The 11,713-nt window shown below is 39.7% G+C and overlaps 1 protein-coding gene across 1 annotated transcript; it reads right to left on the bottom strand.

Moving 5' to 3' along the window:
• Positions 1-347: 347 nt before the first annotated feature.
• On the bottom strand, positions 348-9,506 carry LOC139820963 (uncharacterized). Its single transcript, XM_071791588.1, has 4 exons — positions 7,205-9,506; positions 1,921-2,126; positions 1,438-1,545; positions 348-1,349 (listed from the first exon to the last, which is right to left on the bottom strand). The coding sequence occupies exons 1-4, from the start codon at positions 7,388-7,390 to the stop codon at positions 1,208-1,210; spliced, it is 642 nt and encodes a 213-aa protein (XP_071647689.1). The 5' UTR covers positions 7,391-9,506; the 3' UTR covers positions 348-1,207.
• Positions 9,507-11,713: the final 2,207 nt, after the last annotated feature.

Below are 11,713 nucleotides of genomic sequence, written 5' to 3'. Positions count from 1 at the left end.
AACTCTTTCTTTAAAAAAATAATAACAAATTTAAATTATTTTAATCGTAAATAAATCAGCTGTGATCTGCAAAAAAGATAAATACCAAGTTGACAAAATTAAAATCAGTGTATCAAAATTTAGGTTTACTAATAGTTTATCTTGACTTGTCGTGAATTGGAAAAGACTAAAATTTAACGTTATTTTTGTTTGCAAAATGAATAGTCAACGTTACTGCCTCAGTAATGTCCGCAACATTAAAGATTTACCAAGATAGGTATCTTTCATTCTTCTCTCGCTTTGAGCGATCCTGAGATGGCACAAAAGTGCCGAGAGATGCCTGGGGGCGCCCCGGGGCACACCTTACGTTCTTCTGTTTTTTGTTTTTTTTTGTTTTTGTTCTTTGTTTTTTTTTTTTTTGCACGTATTGGCAGTTAGCACTTTTTCCCCCGAATCTTGATAAATTTTCTTACGGCGATAAAACTCGCCGTCATAGAGCATAGATTATTCCCTGGGCAGTATCAGAATATCCAGAAATTTACTCTGTGCCTCGTCCTTATATGTTGACGTTACTGAACATGATCGTTATCGAGAAATTAAAAAGCTCTTACTTTTAAATTGATTTAGATGTACGGAATTATTGAATCTCAACAATGATGTTTTAATAATAATTTCTTAATATTGACTACTACACATCAATCTAAATTCAAATACTCTTTTAATATTTATAATTTTCAAGCTAAATGTCGCTTTAATATATAACCTTACAACCGCCTAGCGGCTAAAAAGACAAATTATCGATAGATGCGGAGATTTCCCCATATATCCCTATGTGATTAGCTGAAAAATATTTAATAAGACTCGTGCACGTGTGTATTCATAATTCTTGTTCACATACAAAAACATTGAATACCGCTTTTAGAATCAGCTATTTAATTAAAGCACTTGTTGAAAATAATACGTATATTTCGATCCTAGAGAAATGAGAAATGTCTATCCGTCAATATATTTTACTTTCAGTATATATAATACAAATCACGTTAAATACATATCACCGTCGAGAAACACCAAAACAGAAAGTATATCCTACTTTTATTTTTTTTCTGCTTACGTTTAAACTCAATGATAAATTCTTAGTATTAAGTTATATACTGCTTTGTCTAAATTGTTTCATAATAAAAATTTCTTCCAGATTAGTTGATTCGTGAAGATAACTTTGTGCTTTTTATTATATGATTTTTGAAATGTAATCTAAAATTCCTTGACCAGGAAGACACGATCTGTAGATCCCCGAGCAATCCTGATATTCTCGTCCAAATTCTAGTGCTTGTAAATACTCGGAGTCTAATGGTGTGTCGCTTTTTCGAGGCCTAAAATAAATAAACATCATATCTCTCTATTTTAAGAGGCGTAGCAATACTTAAATTCGTACGAGAATTAAAATTTAAATATTCTTACGTAAGCAAAAGGTGCAACAATTCCCCTACAAGTCCCTCGTCCTCTAAAGGCATCGTTGCCGTTTCGCATATGCTCTTCTTCATGCATTCTTTTCCATCTATTCCCCTTCTATAAATTACGATTATTGAAAGAAAAAACAATTATACATGTATAATCGCAGCAGTTATTTAATTACAGTTGAATAAACAAATAAAATATTATTAATTATCTGCCGCTCTTGTTTACTCATGTGTTTTGATACGTTAATTAGGTCATTATATGTAAAAGATACTTTTACGAAAAAAAAATGATACTTTCTATCCTTGCAGATAATTTTGCCCGACTCTGTCGCGAAGGAGAACTTTTAATTATTTCTTCAAACGTTCTGCTACCTGCTAATTATCTCTTCAAATATCTGCTGAAGTGTTCGTATCTCAGGACGCGTATATCCGCAAATAACGTGGTTTTCGCTCGAGATATCTCACATGGAGAGATGACGCTTACCTCTCGAATTCCTCCTCCAAGAGACGGTAGACGGTCATTCTTTCGTTCCAGCTAACGCTTTCACGTCGTCGTCGCGAAGACGACGATGCGAAGAACTCCGTGAAGAGTGTCGCGTTCTGCGGCAAGAGGTATTGGAACTGTAAGTTCTGCCCGTAAACTAAAATCCTGCCTGAGAGCTGTACGGGCACTGCAAATCCCACGATGAGCTTATCACAGATACAACGAGCAGATGAATTTCAACGAATGTATCCGCGTGCTTACATCACAAGAATATTAGTTCAGCTATTTTTACACAAGTATTCTCAATATATATTTAGATATCTGAATGCGCTTTGGATAGACCGGGAGTTACGATGTAAATAAGACACATTTTCTGGTAAAAGAATCACGAATGTTCGAAAACAAAAATTATAATAAAATTGAAGGAGCGATACGAGTTGCAGCGAGTGACAACTTTCCTCGAAAATTTCTCACGAAATAGCGCTGCGAGATTCCAACCAAAGTAACATCGAGACGGATCAGACGCGTTTGCATATTTCTCGAAGAACTCGAAGGATCTTACGATCGTGGTTTAAATCACAGTGCTACCTCCGTTTCTCCCTCTCCCCTTCTTCTTCTCTCTCTCTTTTTCGCGCAGGAAACATCTCTTTTTCTTTATCCTCAAAAATAAAGGATTTATCTCTTTCTCAAGTGATCGAGATAAAAGCGTCACTTCCTCTCGGTCGGAGCTAGAATAAAAGGTACTGGCCGCGAGCGGATATATCGCGAGGGGCAGTTTACTCGCTCATCCAGAAAAGTATAGACCGAAGATACGGGAAACGAAAAACGTACGGGAATTAATTTCGTGATTTTCTCGAGTCAGCACACGACGGGGGAATTGAGAGGGCGAGAGAAACCGGGCGCTTCTCGCCGCAATTCGGAGGACGCGGATGCTGAGTATAGCGTCGTCGCTGATGCCATCTCGCGATAGACGCATAAAAATTCATATGCTAATACCCGGTATGTGTAGGCCGTAAAAAATGAGATTGGTGGGAATAGACGAGTATATAGGTCTCGCAAATTCATTTTAGAGATTACGCGGTGTCGTAAATCACCCGCGAAATGAAAGAAAAAAACCTATGTCTGGTCTAGCTTGGCACGGCGCAAACAAAGATACGGCACGAGGCGAGGGGGGGGGGGGAACACCAATAACGATAATATCGGCGTCTGTTGAATGTGAAGATGTGCAACCGATGGTCCGATCGCAGCGCGCGCGATCGAGAAGAGATTGATGAGCGGTCCCGAGAAGAAAAATGCGAGAGAGGAGGCAAGAACGCTGCCACTATACTCCCAGACAATGAAAAGCGTGCGCGAAACTTTGTGCAGTAAGACGCATCAACGCGGAATATTGAGAGAAGGCTCTTGTTGTGTTTTACGTTGCATCACACGTTTCCTCGACTACGGTAGTTTAATTGCAGCTTTGTCCATGGACGAGATGTCTCTATCCTTACGCTATTTTCGCAACCTGCAGATGACGGAGGAGCCACTTACAACTCTCTGGCAACCCGCCAGACCTGTCCTTCCTCCTACATTAGTTTTTATGACGCGCGACGCTCTTCTACTTTGCTTAGATGCCTCGGCGTATCCTTTATGCAAAAGCTAACCGACGTCGCCAAGACAGGCTGCCAATTTATTTACATTAACTCTTTACGTCACGCTTTCCTGCTTCTCGAAAAACGTTATGAAAATACGGGCGATACACATGAGTAATTTAATAATGCTAAGTGAAGTATTCGTTTTATATCCCAAAGATGTTGTTTCGTACTATATAATTACTTGTGTTAAAATTTTCGTTAAAGCTTGTACAAATACACCGTATGGACACAACGAGCGTGTTTACCTTTTCCGTTTCTTGTCCGTCTCGTTCAACGAGGTGAGAGAAGTATTTTGTTCGCAAATAGAAAGAATTTAAACCTCTCTGTAGCAATATAATATAAAAATATTTCAAGTGCAAAGTAACTATTTAAAAGTAACATTTAAAAAAGTATTTGTTAAAATGATAGAAGAGTACGTCACAACACAAAAACGAGTATTACGTAAGAGAGAAAAGAAATAAAATTTTTATTTCTTCGAAATATAATTTTTTGCACAAGACACAAATTTCCCGAGATTCGAGCATCGTCTTAGAGTTGAAAAATGTAATATTGTACGTTTGCCTTGATTTTTTTTTCCCGAAGTTTAATATCAAGGCATACGAATGCCTTTATCTTTTCTATCGATTTCTTGTGTTTTTCGCGCTACAGCCAGTCTGGTTTCGTCAAACCACTGTGAATCGCACAACATTTCCGTTATGCAGCGACCCGTATACATTGCAGGAATCTGAATTCGTCGTCCTGCCGCGAGGGACGGACGACGAATCGTCCTCGACCGATCGTCCTCTACTTATTGGAAGAAGCAGGAGAGAGATCGATATCCCATTCTAAATATCTGTTCGCCCCGGAAGGACGTCGAAGCGGGCGCTGCGCTCGCGGCGGCGCGGGGGCGCGCGGCGTCTTGTTTTCTCTGCTATTGCATTTTCGGAACGTATTTACATCAGGAATCCCGGAGGCTCCCGCCGCGATCGTAGCCCGAGCTTTGTAATTCCAAATGTTTACCTGGGAATTTACCTCTGTTACGGATATTGCACATTTGTTAAAGCGGTGGGTGCTACCGATCTCGAGAAGAAACGTGCACGCAAGCCTCTTGTGGCACCATGCTTCGGCGAGCTTCCCTCGCGGTATTTAACGGACATTGTATGTAATCCAATATCGTAGCATCAGGCATACAATAACGGGAGCATTCGCGAAATATATTCAAGCCGCACTTTATTAACGATGCATTTTGCGCATATGGCAGTATTCACTGCGCGGAAAGCAATACTCCGGAGGAGAAAGAGCTTCGTCTTTTCCGCTCTTCACCGCTCGTTTGTGCTCGTCGCGAATCACAATCCAATCTCGACATAATTTCCTCCGCGAGTTTGCACGTGCGGTGACCCGAGAACGCGCCCAATTCGCCTTTCCCCTTTGGCCGCCGGCGTTTTAAAAGGCAAACATTCAAATATTTACAATTACCGCGCTGCTCCTTGGATTAAAGGGTCTTCTCGACTTTCCGGGGAGAACAATTGACTATCTCCGCGTTATAACGCGAACGGTCGTGACGTCGTTTTACTCCGTTCGTTTGTATACGTATGTATGCCAGCGCGCCATGTTTCGATACCCTTTCATGCGCATTAATCGCGTGAATTGAATTTGTCTCTCGTGCATTTGCGTTTTACGAAATTTTTTTACTTTCTATTTTCACGGAATAGTAAAAAAAAAAAGAGTTCAACGATTGTTCACGCTGCCAAATTCTTTTCTGGAACGTCGTGTTTTATATTTTTAGCATTACTCCGCGATATTTTCCCTATGCTGGAAGAAATGATATAACCTTGACATTTTGCCAATTTATGATAACTAAATTCTCTCTTTCTCAATTACGTTTTGCTGATAAACATTATTTTTATATTGCACGGCAGTAGAAATGTATTTACAAAAGACGAGAGAAATGAGTTCTGAAGAAAGGCTCTATATATTAAAATAAAAAACAAGTAAATATAAAAAAATAACAATTGCGATGGCGCAATGGCAATGTAGATAATAATATGTTTTTGATGTTAAAAAATATATAATTTCGTCAAGACACGTACAGCGTTAATTTCTGATAATTTGCAAATAAATGTCTTAAGTATCGCTCACAAAATTTATGAACATTATAATTATAATTATATAGATACATTATTTATCTAGATTTAAAGTAATAATTAATCCTCTTCAGTTTCCATCATCTATAATCGGGTAGCAAAGCTCGAAACGGGAAAGTGAAGAGGAAGAACTAATATTCTTTCATTACTGATTACTCCTACAATTGTAAAACCACTTATTTACACACTGATCAGATACTCCATTGAGTTTTCGTTTAATTTCCCCTAAGTTTTCCTTCCTTTAGAGAGAAAGAGAGAGAGCGAGAGGGCCGAGAAGGAGGTAGATATAGTACTAATAACCGAGAATATCTCGTAGAGGCAGCGAAAACGAAGACAAACAACCCATCACGACATCGAATCGTCTCATCCAATTGCGAAAACTGCACAGCAGGAGTTTTCCAATTTAATTAGTGGATTTAAGGGCGGACCGCAGATAAAACTGCAGTTAATTATCAATGGCGTCCTGTGGCGAACGCCGGGACATACCCGCCATTTAAATTTGTTCCCCTGCTTTTCATGCCGCCGAAGACACTAGCAGCACTGACACCGATAGCGTGAAATTGTAATTTAAAGAAAATTTAACGCGCTTCGTTACTTTGCCTTCGAGATGATTTCGATCCCACTGTGTTAATTAAGCTTGGCTTGAATAAATTTGTAGAGAAGATCACAGGATAATGTACTGTATGTGAGAGCAATTTTTGTTTTAATATTTAACGAGAAAGCTCAGAAAGAATAATTATGAATAAATTAATGTGTAACAAAATAAAATTTTATCTACCGAGCTTTCGCTTTTTCTCAACTTCTTTTATTATATTTTTTATTATTTATAAAAACTAAAATGTGTATAAACATAAAATATTTTATAATTAGATGTTTCAATCTATGCAACATTTTTCCTGACTTAACAAATAATAAATTACAAATTGTAGCTTCCAGTAAAGGCTGTAAATAATTAATTACGGGCATTTTAATTAAATTATTAATTAGACGTTGTGTTCGAGTCACGTTTGTTAGAGAAGCTACATAAATTGTATTTTTACTTAACGATTAATGTTAAAACGACGAGACAACGAAATGGAACTGAAATTTCACTATGCAAAGAATATTTCTTTGGGAAATAAAAACTTAAATTTTAGTAGGATTTAGACTGTGCAGAATGATTACAGAAATCTAGCATGTCTACAGATAGGAGTATCATTAGTTCGTCAAGTAAAATATATTTGCCGTGAGATAGAATCCGCATCTTCGCGAAGAGGACTCGCCATCATTTCGCTCGGCGAAGTATTACGCCGCGAGAATCGTAATTAGTTAGCGCGTCTTCTTGAGGGAAATATTCAGACACAGAAAATTTTCAAATACGCGCGCAGCGAGAAGTACTTCAAAAATTAATTCCCAAACTAATCAGGATCCTCGACTCGAAGCGAGGAACTTCGTAACGATAAAGTTAAAAACCAATGAAGCGATATTACGCCCGCGCGTACCGAGAAAAAGTGATACTCTCTAGAGTTAATAAGTGCTTAAAAATACCTTGAATGTTCCTCCATATGGGTAGACGATTGGCGGCGGGAACAATATCTGTCTTCTCGATCTAGACGTAAAACCCTCGCTTCTCCAACAATATAACACGAGAAAACTGAGCAGGAACATCTTTCTCGCCATTAGGAACTGACAGAACTGATGAAAGAAATATATAATGCAATTTATTTCTAACATATATAAAATATAGATTCTTCACTTTGACCTAATGTAGCGAATTAGGTATTGTATATTTGCCCACGCTTTCCTTCGTGTGTATTGTGATCTCGCGTACCAGTTTCAACAGTAATACGAATATACTCGAGAAAAAGACAGTTTAAGCAAGAGAAACAGGGACAGTTTTGTACGCGGGGCAGTTTTCAATAACATGCTTTTTTGACAGTTTAGGTCAACAACTGTCACACGTTTCCCGTCAAAAAGCTGTATACTGTCTGCTCAAAGTCCCACATTCGTCATTTATTGCGTTGCTTTTGTCCAAAAGCTGGCCGTTTTTTTTTTACGTAAAACACGAAAAACAATATTATTCAGAATTGCCCCGTTGTTCTAAACTGCGCCCTCTTTATTTTTTGTCTCTTTGAGACGCGTAGCGCGACTCATTAAAAGTTCATATCGCGTATTTGTCACAATGTGCACAAATAGCAAAATAATATTATTTTACAGGCGGAGTGACAGCAAAAAAAGCTTTATTATGCATAGCCATATTGTTGCATTTTTGCTTAGATTTTATAGTTTTATAGTCATTCAAAGTTTCTATTGTTAATTACAGATAATTGAAGTATAAATTATGTCTTTACTTTATTTACCTAAGCTCGTTTTTAATTACCGTATGCAGAAGAACATGTGAGTGCTTAGTATTGATTACGAAAGAGAATAGACGCAGAAGAGATCTTATAAAAATACATTATTGTAATTAACATATTCATTTGACTCTGTTACAATAAATAAATCAACCCTGCTTACAGACAACAAACTTACGCGCGGAAAAAATTACGCGGAAGAAACTTTTATTAGCGAAAATTGCGGGAAAATAAAATTAAAAGGGACCGGCTTGTAATAATTTTTATATTTCACGACTGTGTCGTAATATCACACTTCCCCGAGTCGATCCCACTGGATTCCGCGGGGGATACAAAGCGGGACGCACAATGGAGGAAGTATATCGTGATCCCGGGCTGAAAAGCGCGCGCGATTCTTGAACTCGCGTCGTATTCTGCGGATAAAATGTACGCTGCCACTGTCAGGGCGAATGAATTCGTATTCAGGTGTACCCCCCGCGGGTGGCTGGCATTAAATATAGCTACTTTTATCAAGAGTGCAATTTATGGCGGCCTTTATGACCCGCCCTGTATAAGTATCGCGTTGCCTTCGCACTCGTGGGTGAGTGCAGCCGCCGAAAATGGAGCTTCCCGCGGTAAATAACTCTAATGCCTGGCACCCGGAAAAGTTTTCTGAGTATCGCCCGAAGGGAGACCTCCGTCGTCACGGATTCGTCGTCTTTCCCTTTGACCTCACCTTGAGTAATACGCCACATCGCATTAAAACCTTGCTTACAAGTACGTAGATTCAAATCGCATACGATCTGGCGCAAGGAGTGAATCTTCTTGCATATTCCTTAAGAAAATTTATCAGGAAAATCATAATCTCATATTTTCAGCGCTTAAGAACGTACAATTCCTGTTCCGGTAATAAATGTAACTTTTGACGTAAGCCCTGGGAGTTTGGTGAAACGCGCTACAGTTAATCGACACTCATAAAATGGAGTAAGTGGCAAGGTTTAGTCAATTATTAATTTTGAAAACAACGTAAAGATTATCTGAGGACCGTGATCGAATTTGCGGCGAATTTGTAGCGACATGTATTTCATCTAGCGCGAGCATACCTTTATAATCTTACGACCGAGAGCACAGTGAACTCGCTGCTGCAGGAGTGGCGCATACGCACGCTTGTCTGACTTTAACCGGCCGTTTCTACTTGCCCGTTTCGGAACTCCTGTCGGCGCACGTGGCCCGGCCTCGTGGAAATTAACGTAAATTCGTAGAGCCACACGAACTGCTTGCTCAGCGAGTCGACACCTGCGATGAATTATGGTCAAGCACGCTCAAATAACTTGGTACGCTCACAGAAAATCGCGACCGGTGGAGGCTCGGAGACGTTCTTGAAATTAACGATTAACGTTCCTGAAATTCGAATCGAATCTGCATATATAAAGCTTAGTTCGCTCACAATCAGTATAAGCAGATTAAATATTTTTCTCGCAACTCTGCATCTCGAAAAATACGATTTATACCGGAGTTGCAAATACAATTAATAATTATTTCGGGCAAAAATTTTATCTCGGTTTAAATATAAAATATATTTACTTGAACGCATACTAAATGTTACAATGTAATATTAAGTTTTTTAATATTTTGTTGTTGCGTATAAAGTTGAATTACTGTCTTCACTGTGGACGAATAAATCTTCTACTGAATTATATTTTATCTATTTACGCTGAATTTAACTCCGCTTTTTTTCCGCGTGTACACAAACGTTGTTTAAATATACACTCATAATGTCAGGCATAATTAATCATCGTTACGCAGATTACTTCATGCGTCTCCTCCTTTTTTCCCACTCGGCGTTATTTCAATTAAATCCTATCACTTCTGCGTGTCGAGCGATGCAGCGCGTGTAACGTAATAGCGCGGAATATATACTTCGTAAAACTGTAACGACCCAGGTTAAAGTTAATGACAAGCCATATACAATCCGAACAATGGAGGCGAAAACGCGCGCGCGGAAAGTAGCAGTCAGGTAACATCGCCGAGATAGATGGCAATCTACCGCTCACCCCACTCCTGCGCGAATGTTTGTCAGTTCTGCCTTTGTAATCATTGTTTGCGGAAAGTTGTCACTACCTCTCCCCCCAGGTGGGAATGCCCGCGACAAGTTCCGGATAAGGGGCGTCGCGCGGAACAAGTTTTGGAACAAGAAGATTACACGCTCAAGCTTCGGAGCCCCCGAGAAACGCGAAGGCAAAGAGGTTCCGTGAAAGGGAAGGAGCGCGTAGCGCGTAGGGGTGTGTACCGGGGTGGAGATGTAACGCACGTGAGGGAAGAGAGAGAGGGTGGAGAGAAAGAGAGAGAAGCGAGATGAGATAAATGGAGATGGGGTCGGAAAAGAAAGGAGGAGAGCGTAAATCGGGTGGGACTAAATAGAGAAGGAGGTCGTTACTCTACGTCGAGGGTAAATCTCCGCGAGTTAATGACTTGCGAAGTTTTAATTGATGCGCTATAATGAAACTATGTAATGCGCCGCGCTCCGCGCGAAATAACGCGGGTAATCTTATTTCCGATACTTCGCACTCGAGGTTTTCGGGGCACCGGGACGAAGCTTCGAACGCGGACGAATAAAAATTAGAGGGGGGAAGGGTTGGCCGGAGGAGATAAATGAAGATGGAAACGGGAGACATAATAAAGTGGTTGAACGAAATTGGATAGTACAAACGGGGAAAAGTCTATTCTTTCAGCAGAAAATAGCGAGCAAGATGGATGTGCGTATAGCTCACAATCCATCCTTTTCCCGGAAATTGTAACGTATCGTTGGTTGGAACGGTTGATTGTTTAATTAATTAAACCATGTAATCCTCAAGCGCGTAATTCTATTGTAACATTATGCTATTATCGCACGTGTAATTGTTAATCCCAGGAGTGTAATACAATGTGTTTAACACCCAGGAACGCAGCGCGATCTCCGAAAATACGAAGGATAAACGCAAAATTAGGTAACGTCGAACTACGTTCTAGCTCGAGCGTTGAAAACGTTCTCGCGTTTTTACGACAAGTATAAATATCACGTCTTGCACGGATAAATTATCTTATATTATTTAAATATAAAAATAAATTTTATAAATTTAGATCATTCAGAGAGAAGGCTAATAAAACGTTCCGTTGGTGTTGAACACATACGTTTAAGCAGTATCGTATAGAATTATTTATCGTTAGCGAGGATTTGGAGCGTGCAATTGTTATTTATCAAATTTCCAATTTTCAATACGATACATCTGTATCGTATTAAACCTGAAATAAAGCTCTTGTTAAAGTTCCCTTGAAATTAATTGAAGAATATGATCTCTTCATAAAGCTTACAGTCCGCAAACTAACTCGAAAAATCGTTTTCGACATCAAACACTCGCTTTGAATCTCGCATCAGGGGATAACATTATGGGTCCACTTCCTGCCGATTCTAGGGCACTCGGTACATGTGCGCGGCTGACACGCGAAAGTGCGTGACTGGGCGTGCTCCATCATCGTCCAGCGGAGGAGCTATCGCCATCCGCTCCGCGGATCGTCTCTCTCGCAGGCGTCTTCGTGCCCATGCATGAAGTTTCCAGATACGTATAATTTTTTCGACGATGCGAGACACGCGGAAGGAAAAGACATCGAAAGATATGGGGCACGAGGCACGAAAGAGGGCGGAAGGGAAAGGGAGGATAAGAACGGGGGCCGCGGAAGAACGAGA

The sequence above is a fragment of the Temnothorax longispinosus genome, chromosome 10 (assembly GCF_030848805.1).
Source record: "Temnothorax longispinosus isolate EJ_2023e chromosome 10, Tlon_JGU_v1, whole genome shotgun sequence".
Lineage (NCBI taxonomy): Eukaryota > Metazoa > Arthropoda > Insecta > Hymenoptera > Formicidae > Temnothorax > Temnothorax longispinosus.
Note: the sequence above shows the minus strand (reverse complement) of the source record. Positions and strands in the feature narration are given on the sequence as shown.